The sequence below is a fragment of the Aotus nancymaae genome, unplaced genomic scaffold (assembly GCF_030222135.1).
Source record: "Aotus nancymaae isolate 86718 unplaced genomic scaffold, 86718_ANA_hifiasm-v0.15.2.pri h1tg000032l_0, whole genome shotgun sequence".
Taxonomy (NCBI): Eukaryota; Metazoa; Chordata; class Mammalia; order Primates; family Aotidae; genus Aotus; species Aotus nancymaae.
In genome coordinates, this window is record NW_026988445.1 from 3,517,916 (window position 1) to 3,544,000 (window position 26,085).

Genomic DNA, 26,085 nt, shown 5'->3' on the forward strand with positions numbered 1-26,085 from the left:
TTATCATTATTTTGGCATATTTTACTTATTTTGACCAAGTGACACACTTAGCCTCTCTACGCCTCAGCTTTTGTGAAAGGTATGAGGGTATATGATCCCTCTTAAGTAAAACTATATGCATAATGCTCACAAGGTTACTGGTGAAGCCCCTCAGGTCTTGCACTGCTGTTTTAAATAGTTAGCTTAAAGAGAGGTAGCTATATAGAGGATGCCCAACAGATGTTATTTATTTTTATTTTTTTTGAGACAGTATCTCGTTCTGTCTCCAGGCTGGAGTACAATGGCACGATCTCGGCTCACTGCAATCTCTTCCTTCCAGATTCAAGTGATTCTTATGCCTCAGCCTCCTTATTAGCTGGGATTATGGGCATGCGCCACCACGCCAAGATAATTTTTGTAATTTTAGTAAAGACAGGGCCTTCCCATGTTGGCCAGGCTGGTCTTGAACTCCTGGCCTCAAGTGATCTGCCCACCTCGGCCTCCCAAAGTGCTGGGATTACAGGCATGAGCCACTGCACCCAGCCCCAACAGATGTATAGCAAGTGATTCAAAATGAAAAGTGTGAGTGAGGTTCAAGTGTATTCAGTCATGGCCTAATGTCCATAACCTTTCCCCTCCATACCTCTTCTGAATCCTCGAGAGACTGAAGGACTTTTTTTTGTGACTTTTTACTCTTCTCTTTCTCTACTCAGTTTAAAAGTTTTCTGCCTGTTTTACCAACATATTCACAAACATATTCTTGGATTGTGGGAGTTAGGAGACAGAGGAAGTGAAGAAAAGACCCACCAGCCTCATGGTTATTATGTGAATTTTGAAGCATCTTCCCCTTCATAGGGTTCTGTGCTCGGAAGCACTCTTGAGATTGGTATCCTAATGTGCATGAAGACGAACAATACAGCATATACGAGTGACTAATGTAGAAAACATGAGGAAAGGTGCCAAGCTCGTTTTCAGCACTGATGGTTGTGGTGTGACACTCTCCTGCCAGCCAGAGATGCCTGAGGGAAGGGTTTAATTGCGTTTTTGTGTAATAACTACTGGACAGGTGTCAAAGGATAGCTCCATTATTCCGCTTGGCTCAAAAAAAGGCAAGAAATTCTATCAGGTTCTTATTTCTCAAACGAAATGGATTTAAACCAATTCAGTATTTGCTATAACTGGTGTGTGTATGGGTGTGTAATTGAGAAAGACGGGGGAAACTTGGAAAAACCTAAGAACTAGGACAGAATAAGGATGAATCACTATGTTTTGGGAAGTTATATATTATTTTCGCTGTCTTGATTTTGTGACATTAAGCCAAGAAATATAAACATATTAAACAGTTTTGCAAGACTTCCTTTTCTCTGCATAATGTTAGCAAGTCATTAATAAACTTCCTCTGCAGTATATTAAGAAGTTTTACCTGGAGCCTAAAAGCACAGAAATTTCTTGTAGGCTTATTAATGGCAATGAGTCAACTCACTCAAAGTGAGAAATACACATTTTATGGGGCCTGAAACAGGATCTCTCTATCAGGATATTATTGGAATGTCTTAGTAGAGTGCCTTTATTCATGACTAATTTGGGTTGTAGGAAGTTTGTTTATTCAAATACAAATTGTATTAACTGGTTACTTTGTTGCAGTGTGTGTGTGTGTGTGTGTGTGTGTGTGTGTGTATACAGAGCTTGAGATTTTCAATCCTCACTATGTATATTTTAGTTACTATGAATTTTTAGTTTCAATTCTCACTATGATTCTGGAAGGACAGGGAAAAAATCCATTTGCTTTTAAAACTTACATAAAAATATTGCCTTTCTGTGGAAACTTGAATACTTTTCATAACCATTTCCCCTGTGGTTACTTTTATATAGGTATAAAACACTTTCTTTTTGTTTAAACTTGTATCCGTTATGGAACTATAGGCCTCAATGCACTGGGAAATCAAATGGATAGAGATCAGTGACTTTCTATTGGAAAAAAACAACAAATTTTCCAAATTTAGGAACCCTAGGATGTGTGTAATTGACAGAGAAAAACACTCTTTTTCACATTTTAGCTTTTTTCATCTCATCAGTTTAGAAATTCAGGCCTTAGAAAAATAGCGTGTAAATAAATGTTGGTTAGTGTCGCACGCCTTGGGCAAAATGGTACAAAAATATTGTTTCTGGTACTGTCTCCCTGATGTCAGTCTCCTGCCTACTCAAATCCTATTTTAAGGACAACTTCTTTTTTTATATATACTTTAAGTTCTGGGGTACATGTGCAGAACGTGCAGGTTTGTTACATAGTTATACACGTGCTGTGGTGGTTTGCTGCACCCATCAACCCGTCATCTACATTAGATATTTCTCCTAATGCTATCCCTCCCCTCGCCCCCCACCCCCTGACAGGCCCCGGTGTGTGATGTTCCATTCCCTGAGGACAGCCTCTTTTAAAGGAACTGCCTAGATAAATATCTTACTCTCCTAGAGCTGAGTCTTCCTTACTGACTAAACAACCGTGATCTTTTTCCCCTCTTCTTGCCTTTTTGTTTCTCACTTCTTCTTCTGCCTCCTCTTTTCATGCTTTCCTTTTCTTTTATTAACCATTTTCTTCTGCTCATTCTGACATGGGGAAGAAGGTGACTGGAAAGATAGACAAAAATTAGTAGTCCCATAAAATATTATTCCATACAATGATATGGAATGTAGGAAGACTCATGGAAAAGTGCGTGCTGGGGAAATGCAGCTTGTGTGCTTTTGCTTCCCAGGTGTGTTTCTGGCTGCTTCAGAGTCGCACAGGGTCTTCTTCACGTTTGTTTTGTTTTCTTCTATACACCACTGTGCTCATTTCATTGAGGCTCAAAGAGAAAAGAATTTCAGTATTTCAAGTTCAGTCCTTGCCGGATGTATAAGTCTTCTCTATAACAACTCAGTGAGTGGTTACTTGCCCTTAGACACCATTAGACAAGTTTACTCAATAATAGAGGACTAGTTATGTAAACTATGTTAAATGTAGCTACTTAGTGAGGTATTGCGGTCCTTAAAAATGATGGTTCTGAAGACTACAAAATGCCGTGGAAGGTGCTTATGTTATATGAAAAGAGTTTTCAGCAGATTTATTGTTAGAACTATTAAAATATGAAAATATGCATGTTGCAAAATACTGTTTTAGGAACTGTGACTGATTTTTTTCTTTAGTATTATGTTTCCAAATGTTGAATAATATGTATATTACTTTTATGATTAAAACAAAGCTCCCTAAATGGATATGATGGGGAAAGATAACCCAAATACCCAGCAGTATGCTTCTTGCTTTCTGGCCCTTTGATGACATCCACGCTCAAATCTCTTGCTCCCTGCTTTGGATTTTCAGCTTTTGTTTCTACTAACAGAAAACAAATTTACACTTTCAAAAGAGCAAGGAAAAAGCTGTAGCCTTCATTAGTCTGTTTAAAAATAGCTTTGACATTCAATTGCATAATCCCCCAATACAAGGAAATATGTGAGAAGGTAAGCAAGATATTTACTTTTAGACATGCTTTCTTGAAGTCTAGTGTGCAGAAACTGCTTTCTGTAAAAAATACTATCCCTTTTAAGTCATAAGAATTAAATTTTATTTAAGAAAATCTTCAGGAAATAAATATATTTTGACTCAAAACTTTTCCAACAAAAACATTGTTGGAAATGAATTAAAAACATTATGGCATATTTCTTACAAAATCTTCCTTATAAAATACACTGTGGGGGAGCCTTGAAAATATGCTTCTCAGTCTCTAAATATAGTATGATTTAAACACCTATATTTTGTATAAAATATGCAAAGTACTACTCCATCTTTTTTTTCCACATGAAATCAGAAATATATTTTTATAAAGGAAAAAGATTATTGATGCTAGGTTTTGAAAATCTAACATTTGTTAACACTTTATAACATTTCATTTAATTGTGGAATGTAACTTTGGGATTTCTGTATTTTATATTTAGGCAGATGCCTCTATTTATCCCAGACAAAAATAAAACAAGTGCCATGTCCATTTAACTACAGAATTTCTGAAAAACTAGTTTCATGTAATGAGTCACAGGATTTGATATCAAATCATGTATATATGAAATTACTTCTATAAAATTTAATTATCTTAAATATGAGTATCTCTGGATTTCTCAGATGTATGCAAAAATGGAATACAACTTGAATTTCCAGTAAGGATTCAACAGCCTACATTTTCTCAGAATACCATTCTCAGCAATAAAGGGTTTACCTTTAATAAGAACATATCCTTCACTATAGAATTGTAAAGACAGCCTAATAGATTGATTTGCTAGTAACAAGTTCCTGTTCATGGAAATTAGCAATTTCTGCAATAATAAATATCACACTGCAGTGAAATTTAGTATGTTATTACACACTGTTCATCAAAACACGAGTACTATTCTTTTGCATGCTCATATTTAATTGCCATTTTGCATGTACCAAATGCTCAGATATTGGCAATTTTATATGCTTCAACCTAGTGTTAGCATTAACTGAGAACTACTCATGGAATATTGTTGAAGAGCAATATGCTAGTGTAGTGTGGTTTTCAAGAAGTTGTGTGCTCCCTTGGTCAATTATTAAGGGTCCTACCCTATATTATTGGATTCATGTGAGGAACCCAATGACATACTTTAGTTTCCAGAATATCATGGAAGGACGAAAAGGTAAAGAAGATGGGTCTGGTTTCTGGGGCTTATTCCCTGTAGTGCAAAGAATATGCCATGGGATAGTTTTCATGTAAGTTCACAAAAAACCTCTATCCTGCTGGCCCTTATTGGAACCTAATTTGATATGTAAAATGGCCCAAGAAGCAGCCCAATCATAAGACTGCCACATGTTGCTGACATTAGAGGAGGAGTGTCTTGTATAAATGATGTCTGTAAACAACATAAATAACATTTCAGACATATACGTCAAGTAAATTTTAAAAAATATTTAGAAAATGGATAATCCAGTGTGGTTCTTTATTGCTTCAAACATGCCAGTCAAGGTTGCCTAGGCTCCACCAGTGCTGTCTGTGAATTCTGAGCCTGTGAGAGCAGGGGCCATGTTGAGATACTCTCTGCTTTTATTAGCAGGACTATTCAAAACAGTTCACATCATCTGGAATAAGGTAATCATAATGTTGACACACAGCCAGAGGTTAAGAATGAGATGCGTGAGGATCCTGTAGCCTTTGGCAACAATACACACGTATGACTGTGTATTATTGATGGGTGATGATTATTTTTGTGGTGTAACCGTAAATTGTAATGATACCTACTATTATCTTCCCACAAAGTCCTTTGGCAATGAGAGCATCATTTATTATTCTACTTTCCTCATCCCACATTCTTCAAGTTTTTAAAAATAATCTCACTTACATGGTTGAAGTGGTCAGATGCAGTGTTATGGATGTGTGATTGGATTCCTTCCCTAAACACGAGTTTCTTCTCAGGGTGGAACTGGTTCCCTCGCAAAGAAATAGTCACAAATAAAGATCTGTAATTGCAACTACCAGAAATTTGGTAAGACAATACTTGTTACTGTTTGAGGAGCTGTATAATTGTATATATGTCAGTATAATTTTAAGTAGATTTGGCCATTGTACAATTGATTGGAAATTATGTCTTTTTTTAAAAAGGAGAAAAAGTGGAAGCAATCTTAAATGTCCAATTAAAATAAGTTAGCATTGAACCAGTTATACATACATCATTGGTATAACCTAATTAGGCGTTAACTCCTTGTACCTGCAGTTCAGAACTTTATTTTATAGCTTAAAAGTGTTAAAATTATTAATGTGATTCTAATTTTAGGAAGATAGATATGATAGCATATTTTAATGAAATCCTGATGGTGATATAACAGAGGAGGGATTTATTCGAAACATTCTGTATTGTTTTGATGAACATGAACATCTCAGTATAGGAAAAATACATAAAATCAGAACTTCTGGTGCCATTTGTATTTTAAGATCCACAATATAGCCTACTCTGTTCCTTGGAATTGGACTGACAGAAATCTTTTCATGATCGTCAGTCATTACCTTGAATGCCAAGCCTGTACTGGTCCCATATACTTACAAATAAGTGTGTCTTATCATTGTTCAGTGTTAAAGCTGAATAAAGTCCCAAAATGCCAGATGGCATCGAGACATCAGCATTTACAATTCAAGAATGCACAAATTCACAGTAGAACTCTGTGAACTTTGATTCTAAAGCCACCATTGTCATGGAAACCAAGATTTTCCATAATTATTTTTATCATGTCCATGAGTATAAGCCTCCTAGAGCTCTATTTCTTAAATTTAATGCTACACTCTTAAGTGGAACCAAGTGTTAATTTTCCCTAGTGTACATTCTATGTTTGTCTATAAACTGAGGAGCAAAATTCAATGTGAATCCAATCAAGATTATCCTTTACTGCCTCTATGGTAGGTTTTAGGTTTGGAAGTCCTTTCTTATTATCAGCATTTCAGGTAATCATATGTTAAGATGGAATACATAGGATTCCACATTCACTTATCTTAACCTAAACCATTCAACTTACTCACAAGTTGTCAACATGACTTGATTCTACAGAAAAGTTGCTTCTAATGAAAAAGTGAAATTGTATTACCTATTCAGTGAGGAGGTGATTATGTTACTTTAGCCACATAATATGGCACACCCAGAAACACTTCTCATGAAGGCATTGGAAAAGTACTCCAATGACCTGATGTTGAAATTTCAGAGATTCTTAGCTCTACATCAGTGAGTGGGAAAGGACATCCAATTTCCTGTGCATGTTGACCAAGAGACCTCATACAAAAATACAAAATAGACTTACAAGAATATTCTAGAGAAAAGACCCTCATGGTAGACTCATTCTCATAGTGATTTGACATACCCTTAGCTCTATCTCAAACCTCTGTTTCAATAATTACAGCTCTGTGATAATTATTACAATCCACATGTTGCCAGATACTACTGTTTCTGATTATAGGTCTGCATTTGCTTCTTTTGAATTTAAATAATTTGTGGAATTTATCCAAGTATCTGGGTGATGTTGTACCTCATCACTGATGAGAAAAAGAATAAGCTAAAATAGTGCTGGTTATGGAGGGTATATTAAATCAATTGCTATAGTCAGTAAAATAATTAATTTTAATTAATGGGGCAGCGTTTGAAGGCCTACCTTATCTTTTCTCATCTACAACACCAGGTACTTTTTTTCTTTTCTGTTGCTTCTCCATCACCTAGTACCATACACAACTGCTAATTTTTTTTTAATAAATGAATGTGTTGAAGAAATGTACATAAAATCTAAAAATATACTTTTGATGCAATTATAATCTGTCTAAATTCTTCTTCTCTGATTTTTACTGGAAACAGTTAGCTCTTCCTGGGAGTTACAATCCTAGAGGTCTTTGTGACTGTGCCTGTATTGTTTGTGTGCACATGAATCAGAGTGGCATTTCCATATTTATTAACTGTGAAGCCATTCCCTCCAGAGTAACTAGATAAAAGCATGATTATCACAAGAAACTCTTTCAGATTTATGAAGCCTTGATATATATATTTAAACTACACAGCCTATGAATTCACTAGATTAGAGTATATGAACCAATAACTTTATTCGATTTATGATAAAATGGAACCATTTTATGTTTCTTCACTTATTACCTCTGTTCCATCTCCTATATGCTTATTGCTCTTAAAATACTTTTCAAAGTTATTTTTTAGTTTTTTAAAGTTTTATGTCTTTTTATTTGCTTGCTGTCGTATTTTATTTAAATGCCATTTCTTGCCAACAGCCAATATATTTAGTGATTAAATACCTAAACCATTGATGATTTTATATGACAAAAATAAAGAATCTGCTGTCATTATTCTTATTTAACTTAGCTCTGGAAATACTGTTTAATGCAATAAGACATTAAAATCAATAATACATAGCTATTAAAATATGTGGGAATAAAATTATTTTTAAGTGATAAGTTTGCTTACTTTGGTTTTCCAGGTAAAAAACGAAATCAAACAAACCAACAAAAATAATGAGTTCAGTATAGAATAGTAGTTTTCAAAATGTGATCCTCAAGACCCGCTCAGAGGTTTGTTAAGATCAAAGTTATTTTATTTTATTTACTTATTTATTTATTTTTGAGACAGGGTTTTCCTGTGTCACCCAGGCTGGAGAGCTGTGGTATGATCACAGCTCATAGCCTCCTTGACCTCTGAGGCTCAGGCGATCCTCCCACCTCTGCCTCCCTAGTAGCTGGGATTATGCCACCAGGCCCAGCTAATTTTTCTATTTTTTGTAGAGAGGGGTTTTCACCGTATTGCCTAGGCTGGTCTCCATCTCCTAAGCTCAAGTAATCCACCTACCTCAGTCTCCCAAAGTGCTAGGATTATAAGCAAGAGCCACCACACTTGGCCAAAGATATTTTCTTTGTAGTACTAAGATGTTTTTGTCTTTTAAATGTAAAAATATATATAATAATTTGTCTCACTTATTTTTTTGTTTTTTGAGACACAGTTTTGTCTTGTTGCCCAGGCTGGAGTACAATGGTGTGATCTCGGCTCACTGCAACCTCTGCCTCCTGGGTTCAAGCGATTCTCCTGCCTCAGCTTCCTAAGTAGCTGGGATTACAGGCACATGACACCATGCCCAGCTAATTTTGTATTTTTTTTTTTTTTTTTGTGACGGAGTTTCGCTCTTGTTACCCAGGCTGGAGTGCAATGGCACGATCTTGGCTCACCGCAACCTCCGCCTCCTGGGTTCAGGCAATTCTCCTGCCTCAGCCTCCTGAGTAGCTGGGATTACAGGCACGAGCCACCATGCCCAGCTAATTTTTTTTGTATTTTTAGTAGAGACGGGTTTCACCATGTTGACCAGGCTGGTCTCGAACTCCCGACCTCGGATGATTTGCCTGCCTTGGCCTCCCAAAGTGCTGGGATTACAGGTGTGAGCCACTACACCTGGCCGTGTCTCACTTTTTGAGTGTACAATGAAGGCTGCCAGTGGCTATGTGATGTGCTATTTCAACAGATTGAAGGCAGAAACATATTAAAATATACCTGTTTCCTATTAAGCCAGATATTAAAAGAGATTTATAAAATTGTAAAACTGCCTCTCTTCTCACTATGTATTTTGTTTTGGAAGACATAATTATTTATTGTAAAAATAGATCACTTATTTAACATATATGAGTTTTCTTGTTATTTTTACATGAACATTTTAAAAATCAGAAATTCAGACAAATATAGGAAATATGAATAGTGATAACCCACACCAACAGAAGCTCTTTGATATCTTCATTAATTTTTGAGATTGAAAAGCATTTTAAGATACAAACTTTGAGAATTGCTGGTGCAGAGGACTGGCAATATACATTTATATATATAACAGCAATAACCAATTATGACTCTAAGTAGAAAAAAGTGAAATATTTGGTAATAACCTTATAGATCTATATGGAATATTTAATCAGTATAGTATAGGAGACTCAATAGATTCACACCATCTTCCTTGGTATGAAGTTTGAGTATTATAATAGTGTTTACTTTTTAATTTACAAATTTCCTCTATTTTCAAACATTTAACGTGTGTGAAATATTTAACATATTTCAATGGAAATATGTTAAATCTATGAAAATGAAAATTTTTATAAGATTTAAATTCTGAAGTTTATACAGTAATAACAGAGCAATAACTGCAAAACATTTAAAAGAAAGATAATGAAGGGAGAGCTGCCTTAGCTGATATTATAGTTACAACAGTCAGATGAATAGACTTGGCCATCTCAAACTTCACTGTGTGTGGTGCATATGTATATATATGTATATATTTATGTGCATTTAATATTAGATAAAGGAATCATTCATGTTCAGTATTATTCATAAAGGTTATGTAAATGGAAATATATTTTATCACTTCATTAAAGATAAATGTCATTAATATTAGAGGTATTGCTAAGCATTTGTAAATTGTTGGGGGGTAGTTGTAAATTGAAGCAACCTTCTAAGATAGCTATTTGCTACTATACATCAAATGCTTTAAAATATTCATAATCTTTACTGTGGCAAATTTATTCCTAGCAATCTCTCCTGGGGAAATGCTCAGAAGTAGAAAAATATTTATGCATAAATATGTTCACAACAGCACATTTTATATTAATTCAAATTTTAGAACAACGTGTATATCTACATATTGGGCCATGATTAAATAAATACGGTAATGACAAAAAAAACTGCATGTAATAGTGTTGACCAAGAATAGAAAATACAACTATGTGAAAACGGATGTAAAACTACCAGGCATAGATATAGTAATACATTAACAGTGGTTGTCTCTGGATTCTGGAATTATGGATACTTTTTATTATCCTCTTTATGCCTTTTTGTATTTTCCTTTTTTTTTTTTTTTACAAAAAATATATATCACTGTTAAAGTAAATAAAAGCAATGCAATTTAATTAACTTTACACAGAACTATTAACTTTTTAATTCATAGATTAAGACAAATCAGATGTATTTCATAACAGTCAGTTCTGAAGTCAGATTTTATGTTTTGTTTCAGCTGTGGGCTACCTGTTCTTTTTCATGTACCAGTAACTTCCTTGAGTAGTACCCCATTTTCAGAGTGTACTTATTGTCCATTTGCAGCAAACTATTTAACCTTAAATCAACCACTTTTCTTCTCTTGGCCTTTAATTTCCTTATCAAATGATGTTTCTTCCAATTCTATAATCTGAAAATTAAATAGTAAAGATCTCCAAAGCTATTTTTCCAACAGAACCATCATCTCCTGCAATGTCTGTCTTCTTCTATACATTTTCTCTTAACATATTGTCTTATCTTCTGTGCTTCTCCTCCTCCAACCTCCACCTCCCGAAATGAGCTGATTGCAGAGGGATTATAATGTCATCTTTCTGTCTTTCTCTTAATACCACTCAACATTCTCAGCAATAGATCTTAGTGGTCTCTCTGTGATATTGCTGACAGATTGTCATCTACAGAGCTTTGGTGATTCTCATTGTCATAGAATTGATCAAAATCTGTAGAAATTCTAAGAGTATAGATCTACATGGACTGCCTTAAGCTTGATCATGAAATGATGTTGCCTTTTCCTTTCATCTTAAGTTGTTTTGTTAGTTCTTTTTGAGATAGGCTTGGTACAGTTATGGCCAACCCAGACTTGGATGCATATGGTTAACATTTGAAATGAGCAGCACTTTGTAAATCCTTTCTTTTTGATGAAGCTATTATATATTTTAACTATAGTTTGCAACCTACTATTTTTACTCTGTGGTGCTTACTAGAGAACATTGTTATATTTAGTTACTAATTCAAATAAGTCATTAACTATGTTAATTGATGACAATATGAATGCATATTGGTACAATATTATAATCTTCATACCAATCAATTAACTTGATATCACATGTAAGTTTCTTATAACTTGACTGTTACTAAATTCTTCAGCATAAAGTTTTAAGCTATATTATGCATATTAAATGGAAAAGCAAAATCTTAGAGTTGATTCTCTTTGTCAAATAATTAGTTTCTGGGGTGGACTATGTGCTGTTTGATGTCTCCATGTGATTCATGTGTACTGATAAATTTCTTTTTAAACTTGCAGCAAATAGTGGCAGCAATAAATGCAGGGATTATACCTTTAGGAAACACCTCCAATCAAATCAGTCACTGGGATTTGGGAAGTTCCTTCTTCTTTGCTGGCACTGTTATTACAACCATAGGTAGGAGACAACTTATTTTTGTTTTTTATTTTGGTACAGTTTGTGAGCTGAAATCCATTTGTTTGAATTTTTTTATATGGTTGGTCAAAATGATCTACTTAAGGTAGAAAAACTAGATTATAGTAAATTGATTTTGAAAAGGGGGTTTGACAGTTTAAGCAAAGGAATAATGGAAATGAACTAGTTATTTTAGAATGCTGAGTTGACTTTAAAATACATGTAAAACTTAGGAGCAGCGTAGTTCAGTCATTTGACTAATGGTAGTCATGTCAAGAAACAGCTTAAAATGATTATTTCTTTAGACGAGTAGTTTTTAATCTTCCCAAATTTTTGATATTTTTTGTGTAGCAGAAAAGGATTTGAATACAATTTTAACATTCTTTTCATGGACGTTCTCATGTGATATTACCTTTTCCAATTTGTAAATTTTAACTGTACATTTTAACAGATTATGCCTGTTATATGCTCATTTATGATGATGACTTCAGGACTTGTTTTTTATAGATTATATTTTGCCAGTAGCACAAATATGTAAAATTTAACCCTGAAATGTGAGGATTACAAAAAGTATGAAAGTTTAGGCCCCTGATGTTTTACTAAACTTTAAATTTCATTGTTTGTTATAATGTTGAAGGGGTTGCGTAATGGAACGTGGTCTCTTTTTTGAACTCACTCATGCATGTGTTTGGCATCTTCTAAAGCAGCAGAATGGGTACACGTAGATGTCCTCTCTCTGTTAGTTTGTCATTCAGTGCCCAGAAGGTATTCAGGAAACCTAAACACAAGACCCCATAGTGAAAGCCACGCTTGTCATTCTGTGAGAATTGGGAAGGGTAATAGCTGCCTTGCTCATGGAAAGAGATGCTTTTAAAGCATATTTTTTAAGAAAGAAAAGGTATTTTCTGGAGACTTCTGCACATCTATGATATTACACTTACTGGTTCAGTGTTTTGAAAAATAAAGACAAATATTTTTCCAGATTAAAAAGAAAGAAGGAAAAAAAGGTAATTGACTCATCATAGTTATAAAGGAATTTCAGGTGTGAGAAAATATATGTAAAAAAGGGAATTCTTTCTTTCCGCTTACCCTTGTAATGGGACTAATCTCAGATTATGGGATAAATTGAAATTCTGAAAGTCTCAATCTTATTTTTTTATGTCATTTATAAAATATGGTATGTGTAAAGTTTTCATATCAGTAGGTTATATCAAAGTACTAAATAGGAGAATATGGAAAATTTATGGATGAACTCTGCCTTAAAAGTTTTCTTTTTACAGGTATTTTTACTGTTCTATTGTTACATGAATTCACTGTAGTGCCTCTTTGCGCTGGATCACTTACAAAATAAATACCTTCGCATGTTGATTTTTTTGCCTTTTTTAAGAGGTCAAGAAACTATGTTTGCTCTTTCATTTCCATCAGCTAGGTCAAAAGTTGTGTGGCTGTGAAAATCTGGAAGAATGGCAACCTTGATTTCCAACCATAATAACAGGTTAAGTTTGGGGCTTAGACATCTTGGCCATTTCTACTATGGAAATAACTATTTATTGTGTAAACTACTTAGAGTCTAGAAGAAAAAAAGCTTACAGACCGAGTGAGAATGGTGTGTTTCTGCCAATGAAAATTCAAAAGTCTAAGTTATAACTCATCATGACCACCACTAAATTATTTTGCAGGAGACTCAGTCATTATACAGACTTACTGTTGCTCTGCATGTTTATAAACAGTCTCATTTTCTGAATCCCCAAATACAGTAAGTTTTGCAGACGTACACTTCAACACATGAAAAAAAATAAACCATTATTACCAGCCTTACCCCAAATTATAGCCATTAAGCACAGTAGCTGATCATTTAGGTTGTTTAGGTAGCTGCCTGAGAGTCCAGATCTTCTACTGTTCTATCTCAGGCTTTCGTCTTCAGTGGATTAAGTCATTCTGGGTGACCCACATGAGGACTTTTTGCTGAATGGTCTTTTACTTTTCAGGTCAACACCATCTTCTCTAACCTTGGAGTAGGTTATGATAGTCTAGGGCAAGGGAAAACATTCGACCTCTTTCCTAAGTGTACATATGAAATCAAATTCATTATTCCATAAAATTCGAAGTGTAATTATTAATTTTTGCTAATGATTATAATTGTGTGGGCTTTGAAGTGTGTTTTAGCAATCATAGAAATTATGACCTTTAGCAATAGCTGCATTGCATGAGACATTTTAAAATGACATTAGAAGTTGGGAGAGTTTTGGAAAATAAATTTTAGTGGCTTTTATAAGGTGCCTGGTACAGGCAGTGCTTCATGGAGCTGAGTTGGCCACAGTTGTCCAAGGTTTTTCTGTTCAATTTTATCAGTTATTCTAAGAAGCAAACATGGTCCAACTATTCCTTGGAAATAGGCCCAAGGGAAGTTATACAAAATAAAATATTAAAATTTAAGACCAAATTTTAGAATGTCTCTTCATATATCTAAACACCCTTTCCAAAGTTATATCCTTCCAAATTCTTCTCAAATTCTTTTCCATAGTTACGCAGACTGAAATCCATTCTTGTCCATTCCTTTTCTCTCATATCCCACTTCCATTACATATGCCAGTCCTGTTGGCTTTGCCTTTAAATTAGAGTCATCCTTTCACTACTGCTCGGCGTTCAGGTTGCCACCATTTTGATCCAAAGCAGCATCATCACATGCCAGGGTTATTGCAGAAAACTTCTGCTCAGAACTCTTCTGTGGTTTCTACCTCAGTCAGAGCAAAAGCCATAATCCCTTGCCTACTTTTCCTGGTAAAATGCAAGCTCTGTGAAGTTAGGGATTTTTAATTATTTGGATCTTGTCTGTATCTCCAAATGCCTGATACATATTAGGTGCATAATAATTATTTTTGAAACTGAAAACAAATGGGCTTTCTATATGGTCTGAGCTATGACTTATTGGAAATTATATAACACCATATTGATACCTGTGAGGCTAAATTATTAGCCCTTTCAACAGATTTCATTGCCAGTGTGTTTGTTCATTTATTAATTTAACAAATAATAAAACACTATCACTCCATTGCTGTAAAGATGAAAGATACATTCCTTTACTTTAAGTTGTATATAGATCAGTCAGGGAGAAGTGTGGGTAAGTAAACATTTACAATACGGTGTGCCAGGAGTTGTGAGTTAAGAGCAATTAATGGGAATGTATAGGTGCAACACTTTACATAGATATTGGGCACGTAGGTGAGTGAGAAAGAGGCAAGGGATGCTTCCTTTTCCTTAGTAGGCATTGTCCCAGTTGACTGGAAAGAATTAGGAATTAGCAGGGTGGAGAAAAGTGGAAAGGGAGGCTTGCAGGTATCAGGAGCTCATGTGGAAAAGACCGGGAATAAGAGACAGTGTGATTTGCTTGGCTATCGCCAGTAGTCTAGAATGGCTGCTTGGAGTTGAGGGGAATTCATCCTCAGAATCATTTTAATCAGTAAGTCAACATAAGGAGCTCCTGCTGGATTTGTGCTACTTCTGCCATTGCCAGGAGTACAAAGGAAGTAAGGACGTAGTCCCTGCTTACAGTCTCATTTGGGAGATAACATTTACACATATGAACTGACTGAAGAATAACAAAAGGAAGTCTTGTATAATCAAATGTTACATAGAACAGGGGTTTCAGTGCTATGAGAATTGAGAAAAAGGAAAGAACACGTGGGCTGGAACTGAGAGGAAAGGCTTACGTGGAGAAGTAGGATTTGAACTGTGCCTTGAAGAAAATGTTTTGATTTAGACTGAGGAAGGGGAAAACCCCTCCCAGTCTGTGGCATGACTTAGCAAAAATCCAAAAAGAGGAATGAGCTGGATTTATTTTGGGGATAGAAAGGTAACTGTTGGAGTAGACTTGCGTAAAGGAATTGTTTCAAGAAGAATTGTTTAAAGAAGTAGTGGGAAATAATATTGACTACTTTAGATGGAAAGAGTACATTGAAAATAATCCAATTTTTGAGGATCTACTATAATAAGATAGAACATAATTTTTTTTTTGAAGTGAAGTAAAAGTTTAAAAGTGACAAGATGCATTTGTCAGGAAGAGGATTAGTGAATACTCATAGTTTATCTGAGAGAGTAGTTAGGAGGCACTGCACTGACCCAGGGAAGAGCAATGTATTAACTGGGATGATTGGAGTTGATGTGGAAGGACAGGAGTAAAACAAAATGTTGAAATAATTAGATGCAAGAATCAACACGCCTTGGTGACTAATAGAATGAAGAGACAGGAGTCAAAATATTGAAAGTGAAGTGAATATTTAGGCAGTAGGCTTGTAATTCATAGACAGTGCTAGTTGATTTTTTTGTGAGAAAGTAGTAAAAATATGGCGAAGATTTTAAATGTTGTATTATTTTAGAAGGCTTCATTTTAGTAGTCCCCTTCTCCCCCAACCCGTTTTCTGTTTGTTTGTTTGTTTGTTTCTTCTTGATTTCAGCAAGACTAGAAATACAAGGTATATTGGCTCCCTCTTGGAGCTTACATTGGGGTTGAAGAGACCAATGACCAATCAGTATTAAAAACAAGACCATGAATGACTGCAATAAATGCAGCAAAAGAAACTCATGATAGAGAATAGATGATGGAGCCAGAGCAGGGAGTGGGAGGTGTTCTAAAGGGGCTGATTCAAGGACTCTCTGAGGAGGTGACATTTAAGCTGAACCCTGAATGATGAAAATAAATCAGCTATGTAAAAAAAGTAGAAAGATTAATGAAGGCAAAGGACACAACAATGGCAAAGATCTGGGTGGGGCAGATTTTGGCATGTTCAAGGAATACGGATGAGGCATCGCCTAGGGGACTGGAGGAAGAGGAGCAGGAAAAAGAAGAGAGGTTAGTGAGATAAGAGGCAGCAAGATCATGCAGGACTTCATCAGTCATGGTAACATTTTTAATTCAGTAGGCAGCCACTGAAGGATTTAAGCAAAAGACACAAGCGTGATGTGATGCTGGCTGCCATTCAGAAGGCAAAAGTTGAAGCAGAAGACCGGTGAAAAATGTAGTATAATACAAAAATATATTTGGTCTTTGGCCCAGGTTCTTGGCCCAGTGCTCCTAGAATCCTTGGAATTTTCTGAGTGATGGGAATGTCTTCTGTTGTTCATAACAAGCACCTTTCACCCATGCCTGAGTTTATACTAATGAGATGACTACTGGTGGGCTGCTAGATAGCTTCAAGATGGGGGCTAATAGCCAGAGAAACCAACCATGTGGTTAGCCGGCTGGAACTTTCAGCCTCACTCCCAGGACTCCGGGGACGGAAGAATGGCCAGAGGTTGAGTTTAATCACTGATGGCCAATTATTTAATCAGTCATGCCTACTTAGTGAAAGTTCCATAAAATCTCCTAAACAATGGAGTTCAGAGAGCTTCTGGGTTGGTGAAAACTGGGGGCGGGAGGGTAGCATGCTGGGGGAAGCTGTGGAACACAGAAGCTCCATACCTCGACTTTTATGCATACTCAAATGCATCTCTTCCATTTGGCTGTTTCTGTATTATATCCTTTATAATAGACCAGTATTAGTAAGGAAAGTGCTTTCCTGAGTTCTGTCAATCCTTCTAGGGAGTTAACCAATCTGAGGGGAGGTCCTGGGAACCCCTAAATTTACAGTTGGCCGGGTAGAAATATGGGCAGCAGAGCATGCCATTTGCCACTGGTGTCTGACCTGGAAGCTGTCCTGTGGACTGAGCCTTTAATCTGTAGATCTGGACTCCTGCAGAACTGAACTGAATTGTCAGAGAATCAGAAAACTGAGTGGAGGAAACACCTCACAAAAATGTTATTATATTAATCCATATGGGAAAAGATGTCGACTTGAGCTAAGGAGGTAGCAGTGAGGAGGGGGAAAGGTGGACAAATATGCGGTTTTTAAAAAAGCTTACAGATGGAGATATACTTCTCTCAGAATAATGCTTTAGAGGGCTTAGCATTTAGTTTTTTGAGTTTTTTTTTTTTAGTTTTTAAGTTTTTTTAAAGCTAATCAGTTAAACTGCAGAAAACAGTTAGCAAAAATGAGGTATAAACAACTATATTCTACTTCAAGACCAATTTAAAGATTAGAATAAAATGTAAGATGATTTTATTACTTGAAAGCATTAAAATTAAAATTTTTATAATTACATAAATATATCAATTTATTATATATTATATATTAATTATATTGACATAGTAATAGGTAATTAGTATATTTATACATTATATAATTATATTGTTATATATTATATTAATACAGCATTAAAATATATAATTTATATGAATTATATACTGACATTAATGTATACAATATATTAATATATATATTAATTATAAGTATACATTAATATAGTTATATGTTAATACAATTTAATATAATTATAATTAAAATAATAAATTATTCTCCAGTGGAAAATAAACTGCAATATCAGGGTTGGGAGTTGCCTACATGTATAGCTCAATTATCATTATCTGAGTGTCAGAATGCAAATAACAAGAAGGCCATTACAGTGACTTTAAGATCCCAGAGCATTTCTCTTAAGTCTTAATGGAAAACTTAATTTTTCCTTAGAGCAGCATTATCATTTTTCAAAGGACTCTTATTTTCTACCACTGAAGTGTAGAGATTGAATTTGGCTAAACAATTTCTCTGTTTTTTTTTTTTGTATTTTTGTTTCTATATTTTGAACCTGCCACTGGGGCTTTCAGTTTGCTTTTACCTAGATTGAATTGCTGAAGCTATTATGATAACAATCACAGATTTACTGCAAACTCCAGTTTGGTATAATACTGGCTTGATTATGAAAACAAACAAAAAACACCAGGAAGAAAATTAAAAGTTTGGAGTAGTTTTAACAAGCAATTCCAGATAAAAAGGAGTTACTTCTGCAAATGCAGAAATTATACTGAAAACTGCAAAGCCTATGCTCGTTTTCAGCAGGGAGTCTAATACCTTTTTTTCTGTTGGATGTGGTACAAAACTACAAAACTTGAAAGGATGAGGAAAAATTATGTTTTCTGTCCAACTTTAAGACCACAGAAGCCACTGCCTGAACTTGGAAATGAATGGACTTGAAGCAGTGGTGTGGAATTTGTCAGTAAGCCTTTTCCCAAAGGATGACGTCATTGTAGTTCTACGTGTTGGGTGCTATCTTATTAATTTAGTACACTCATAACTCTGTGGCATTTCACTAGTCTCTTACATGTTCTCAGAGAACTGTGTACATGCAAGTTTTTTTTTTTAATAGAAAAGTTAAGATTCTTTCAGACAGCTTAAAAGACTATGAATTTTACAAGGTGATTTCCAGTTTTTACTCTACAAACTAATTGCATTTTTCTTTATGCAAGTTTGTTAAAGTAGATGATTATTTTTCCAGAATATGTACTTCTGGTGTTGTGTAGTTGAAATACAGAAATCGAAATAAATTTGGGTCTTTGATTCTGTGTTATTCATCCCATCTATTTAAATTAATGTAAACAAAACCTATATTTGCTCCTACCACTTAAAAATCTTCATGTAGGCTTATTTTCTAGGTTAAAATGTGTTTCTCCGAGAAAATTTCTTATGAATGATAGCTAAGTTGGCAGAGTGCAAACGTGTATGTGATAGGGAATAAAGCTGAGTTATCATATAAATAGTATTGTAGACTCCAAAGCAATAATGAAATAGGTTAGTCATCTCTTCTCATTGCATATGTATGTTACATCAGGCAAGAAGGGCACCTAGTACTCAGAGTCCTTTGCTAACTGAAAGGGGATTTGGGAACATTAGGGATATAATCTTCCCAGAAGTTAGGCATAATTTGCTTTCTTTTATTTGAGTTATTCTGTTTGTTTGTTTTTGGTAACAGGAGAAAACATAACAATATATTATAGATCTAACAGAAGCTCCAGCAAGAGAAAGTTTGGCCATTGGGTACCAGCATCATAGTTGTCCATATCCCTAGTGTAATTCAAGTCAGGAATTACTTGTATTCCGAAACAAAACACACTTTCACATATTCCTGAATAATTTGGAAAAGTTTGCAATAGTATATTTTAATCTTCTGAAAAACAATCACTGTTAAATGTTGTCATCTTGAAATTACCAAAACTGGAAGCAAGGAATAGTCATGATGTTCGTGCCCTGAATCAATACAGAACCTATCTTTTTCTTGTCATTCCCCCTTCCTAACTTCTGAAAGGCAGAGCTGTTCATTCTAGATTATAGATTTTGCAGAGCATCTGACTGACCATCAGATGTGCAAGTATTGCTCTGAATGTGATTAAAACTAGATAAGACGATCATCAGAAAATTTTTTTGTAAATGTCATAGGTGTTTCGTTTGATAAGAAAGGAATGAGATAATGTTTGTTCAGGCCTGTCTACTTTCAGCTGGTAATTAGGCTGCATATTTGTTTTCTTCTCAATTCTTTTTTTTTTTTTTAATTTTAGCCTTGTGCAATCTTACTCTTGGAAAATTGGCATTGCTATTTATGTGGTATGGTGCATATTGCCTGATGTTTACAAAAAAAAGTACCTGTGCCAAACGAAGTTCATGTTTAACTATTGTGGTTTATATGCACCCAAAGTACAATGCAGATATGACTCATTCCAAATGGAAAGGAATTCCATACAGCCAACTCTTGGTTCTAACAGAGCATTGGGAGGAATAGTGATAATATGAATTACTGAAAGCCACAGGTTATCCAAAAATGCACACTAATTGCTGATTTTAAATTTATTCCCCTTCCAACTTTATTTTTAAAGCAAAAACAACAAGCAAGTGGCCAGGTTTGGTTCATGTGTCATACCTCTCCCCTCTAAGCATAAATCTCCCTTATTGAAGATTCTAACGAAGAGTGAAATTGCCTAGTCAAGCAGCAAGAGAAGAAAAAAAGGAAAGTAGGGGTGTAAAAGAAAAAAAAAAACAATTTTCTCCCACTATATTCTTACCACTTGGCACAGGACATTCTGACACCAGATGTGTGGGATTTTTCTGCAGTTCTCCACTGGACTCCAGCTGGGTTTCCTCTACTTTAATTCATTTCTGACAGTACCTACCTGGAATTAGCATCAGATCCCATAGGTAAAGGACTCAGTCCCACAAGACTGCCCCTACTCCACATGCCAGTCACAAGTTTGAGGCTCCTTGGGTTCCATCTGGGGCAGCTCATAGAACTCAGGGAAACAGTTTACTGACATTTACCTGTTTATTACAAAGGACATTACAAGGGATACAGATGAAAGATACACTTAGGGAAGGGTATGTCGGAAGGGGTGAGGAGGTTTTACGCCCTCTCTGCGATGCCTTCATGTGTTCTGCAACCCCAAAGCTCTCCAAACCCTGTAGTTCAGAGATTTTTATGGAAGCTTCATCATCTAGGTGTGGTTGATTATCAGTTTCCAGTTCCTCTCACCTTTCTTGAGAATTGAGATGGGGCTGAAAGTTCCAAGCTTGTAGTCATGGCTTGTTTTTTCTGGTGACCAGCCCCCATCCTGAAGCTATCCAGGAACCCAGTAAGAGTCACCTCATTAGAACAAAAGATGCTTCTATCACCCAGGAAATGCTAAGGGATTAGGAGCTGTGTCAAGAACCAGGAGCAAAGACCAATGATTAGAATAAAAGATCCTCCTAAAGGGTACCCCTTTTGCTCAGGAAATTACAAGGGTTTTAGGGAGCTCTGTGCCAGGAACTTGGGATGAAGACCTACATATATACATATTTCTTATTATAAATTAAAGTATCATGAGGAATATGAAATGTCATATTCTGCCTAAATAGCTTCTGTTTAAAGTATGCATGTTTTAATAGATAATTTCAATGGTACCTGTAGACAACTTTATGAAGCTATGTTTTAACTTGATGGAAAAGGAAGACTGCAGACTTGACCTCCTAATTAACATTATACTACAACTAAAATCATGTGCTGTACATATTGATACAGACTAGTTTTGCTTGTGTTGCTTAGAAGGAAAATGATTCTACATTTTTTTAAAAAAAGTGATATAGTACAAGGAACATCAGATTTCACTTCAGAAAACTTAGGTTCAGGGTTTTGTCTTTGCCACTAGCTAGGGTTGTCTTTCTTGGCAAATCACAGTTCTATTATCTTTAATTTTCTCATTTATCAGCTGGGGCTAGTATTTCTCAAGAATTGTGAAGGCTAAATGAGGTTGCATATATGAAAATAGTTTGTACACTGAATGACTGTATACTAATTTTTAGGGTAAGCTAACTTTATTATTAACTAATTTTTATTATTAGCATAAGCCAGTATTATGTTTTACATATTTATTTCTGCCACTGATATTTACAAAATAAAATTTATTGCTTGTTATTGCTTTAATCCATACTTCTAATTTTTATAGCATAAAAATTTTAAAAATTGTTTGGCATACTTTGAATGTACAAAATTCAGTCCCAAACCAGTTATTCCCACAAGGCTGTGTCACACCTCACTGATTTCTTCACCTAATTTTTATTTTTATTTCATGAAATGACCAACCAGTTATTTTAATGATATATAGATAATCCAAAATGCAATCATCAAAATAGTATATAATGTTATCACCTGTTTTTTTTTGGAGGCGGAGTCTCACTCTGTCGCCCGAGTGTGGCATGATCCCAGCTCACTGAAACCTCTGCCTCCGAGGTTCAAGTGATTCTCCTGCCTCAGCCTCCCAAGTAGCTAGGACTACAGGTGTGTACCACCATACTCAGCTATTTTTTTTTTTTTTTTTCATATTTTTGGTAGAGACAGGATTTCATCATGTTGCCCCGGCTGGTCTCGAACTCCTGAGCTCAAGCAATCCACCCACCTCGGCCTCCAAAAGTGCTGAGGTTACAGGCGTGAATCACCACACCTCAAAATAGTATATAATGTTATCTTGAGATGTTTCTTTTATTTAATAGTATATAATGTTATCTTGAGGTGTTTCTTTTATTTAACCAAGTATAATAAAAATTAATATTAGTATAAATTTTTAAAAACTTTTTAAAAAAGTCTATGCTTTTATATTAGTTAGGATATGCTAAGATATATTCTGTGGTAATTCCCATATCATGGTAGCCTTACAAAAGAAGTCGATTTCTTGTTTACACTCAGTGTCCAGTGTGGAAACACAGGAGGGTTCTCCTCATTGTACTTGCTAAGAGACCTCTGCAGGTGTTTGTCCAGGTTCTTCCATGACCACTGTGGCTTAGGGACCAGAACAAGGCAAATTGAACACTGGCTAATAAAGCTTCATACAAGTGCACAGGTTATTTTCACTCACATGGCATTGGCCAAACCAACTTTAAGGGTGCGCAAGTGAGCCAGCATGTCTGGTGACAGCCCTGATGACTACCATAATCTCTTTTTAAACACGTATACTAATTTTATACTCTCCTTTAATGTTATTCAATATCCAGACTCATTAAATATTATAGGAAACTGTATTTTATATTTTAATTTGCTTTTCCAAACTGTGTCTCCTTAACTCTATTAATGCAAACATTTTTTAAGTTTTTTTCATGTAATATTGACTCCTATTGTGTTATTGAAGGGGATTATGTTTCAAAAAGATCTTCCTAGATGAGGGCTACATCATTGAAATCATCTGAAAATAAAAATAAAAATATATAACAGTTTTATCATAGGTTTTTGGCAGAGATTTTGCTGTTATTGGTCATATGACTTAGAGATTCCATTAGCATTTAGAGTATTGTAGCAATGATCACTTAACAAGGTCAACATCACAGTGACAAAAGCATTCAAACTATTTAGGAAAATAAGTTAAAAGATTTAGGTCATTTATTTTGTACAGGGGATAATTCAGGGTCAGCAAACTATAACTCATGAGCAAAATCAAGCCTGTCACCTGTTTTTGTAATTACTGGAACACGGCCATGCCCATTTGTTTTGTATTGACTTTGGCTGCCTTCGTGCTATAATGGCAGAATCAAATAATTACAACAGAGACCGTATGGCCTCCAAAGCTGAAAATATTTACTATCAGTTCCTTTATAGAAAATGATTGCCAAATACTGGACTAAAGGAAAGAATGTAAGGCAAGGAAAAATAAGATTTGTAAATAGAAAACCTGATTGGAATCCTGATTCTAATATTTTTTCAGTTTGTGCTTTTGACCAGGTCATTGAACTTTTCTGAGTTATTTGCTTCCTTCATGTGAATAGTCTAAATGACTTTCTAATATATGAAGGATAATAATTGCCCTTGCTATCACACAGGATTTTGTGAAAACTCAGAGAATAATGTATTTAATAGTGGTTAGTAACCTAAGCATTATACAAATAAAATTGCTCAATTTTAAATAAGCTGCTGTATTTTTCTGTTTTTCCCTATTCATTGAAGATTGAAATACAGTTTGTGACTCACTTTTTATGAACTAGTGCAAGGCAGCTGGAAAAGTTTCAAGGGCTGTAATCATGTTCTGGAGAGAGAGGGTCCACAGCATGTATCAGATTCTCAAAGGGGTCCATAAACCACAAAAGGGTTTAGATCCATTGGCTTGTATAATTTGTTTTAGTTTTCAGATTGATTAGAAAATGTAATTTTGTGCTACTTCAAAAATTGAGAGAAAATACTCTATTAGAAACCTAGTATCATGTGCCAACATAGATGCTAGCAGACTAAATAACTGCTTTAAAAACTGAGTATGTAGTGCTCAGAAGGAACCATAGGGAAATGTATTTCTAAAAATAAGAAAATCTTATTCTACTGCTTAGCTCTGGGTGATGTTATAGTGTCAGATATTTTCAGTACTCCTGTCCTCCTGCAGATTCTGAGTTGTTTTCTGCAAACATGATACAAAATGTTATGTTTAAGAAAATTAGAGTGCTACCAATCCCAAGCCATGACATTGTGGTTTAAAAAATTCAGATTTTGGGGAAAAAAATATCAAGAAAATGAAATCTAAGTGTCAGAAAAAGGGATCACTATATTTTTAGAAGAAGAAATCAGGGAATAGAACTTGTGGGTTTATGGGCCAGATGCAGGTGATTACTCCTGTAATCCCAGCACTTTGGGAGGCCAAGAATTGCTGAGTCCAGGAATTAGAGATCAGCCCGGGCAACATTGCAAGACCCCTGTCTCTATGAAAGAAAAAAAAATATTAGCCAGACATGGTGGTTACAGTGAGCCATGATCATGCCACTGCACTCCAACCCGGGAAACAGGGGGAGACCCTGTCTCAAAAAAAAAAAGAAAATGTACGTTTATGAGACTAGAAAGAAGGTTGTTACGATAAAGCCGTTCTTAATGTGGATAAGGACAGAGAGAAAAATAATAGCATAGACCTGATTGCAAATCACATCTCATAAACTCTTTGTCATTCTACAATATTTCCTGGATAACTTTTATAAATGTTTGCTCAATGTCTGAAGATGTACAGTGCTAGTTATCTTTTAAAATTCATGGAAGCCCTAGGAAGGGTATATAAATCAAAGCAACTTAAGATAGGTGCTTTGCTTATGTCAGTGCAGAAAGAAAATCATATTCTTTCACATGGCAACGTTGGGCATACAAATAGGAATTAATAGCATGGTCACAAAATAAAATACTGTATGCTTTTATTAAAAATCAATAAGGAGTATATATACATCATTAATCAATAAGAAACAAGCAGGCAGTGTAAAGAATATAGAGTGATAGGTAAGTCTTTCACCTGCAGCTGATCCTTCAGTGTCTCATCCCCTACAGTGTCAAACACGATTCCCATTTCTTATCATTCTAGGAATCATTTATGTATGGATATGTATATGTGGAAGTGTGTGTGTGTATAATTAATATAGATACATTCTTTTATTATATGAGTGAAGCTCTCTGTACCTTGCTACCTCCCCATAATAAGAGGTCATGAAATTTTAAAAAATCATTTGTTGAAGATTTGCTTATTGTTTTATCAGCTATATAGTATTCCTTTTAGGCATAGGTCATAATTTCATTACTCTTTTGTTGATGACCATTTGTTGTTTGCTTTGGGTGTTTTAAAAAAATATGTATATATGGCTGGGTGTGATGGCTCATGCCTGTAATCCCAGTGCTTTGGGAGGCCAAGGTGGGTGGATTACCTGAGGTCAGGAGTTCAAGACCAGCCTGACCAACATGGTGAAACCCTGTCTCTATTAAAAATTAGCTGGGCGTGGTGACACATGCCCATAATCCCAGCTAGTTGGGAGGCTGAAGCAGGAGAATTGCTGCTTTAACCTGGGAGGTGGAGGTTAAAAAGAAAAGCATATGCACAATATGACATACATATGTATAAGTTTACACTTTCCTTTAATCCAGTACCAGATTTTAATGCCTTTTCCCCCATTTATAAAAATATTATGGGGTGATTCTTTTGTTATCTATGTACCTATTTAGATTAGTCTTTTCTCATATATGGTAATATGTGATTAGT

The 26,085-nt window shown here is 35.2% G+C and overlaps 1 protein-coding gene across 5 annotated transcripts in view; it reads left to right on the top strand.

The window, feature by feature from the left end:
- The window catches only part of KCNK2 (potassium two pore domain channel subfamily K member 2), a 221,636-nt gene that overhangs the window by 98,570 nt on the left and 96,981 nt on the right, over positions 1-26,085 (top strand). For all 5 annotated transcript variants that reach the window (XM_012459651.2, XM_012459653.2, XM_012459652.2 and 2 more), the window contains one exon: positions 11,597-11,714. In XM_012459651.2, the coding sequence (XP_012315074.1) occupies positions 11,597-11,714 (118 nt within the window). The remainder of the gene's footprint in view (positions 1-11,596; positions 11,715-26,085) is intronic.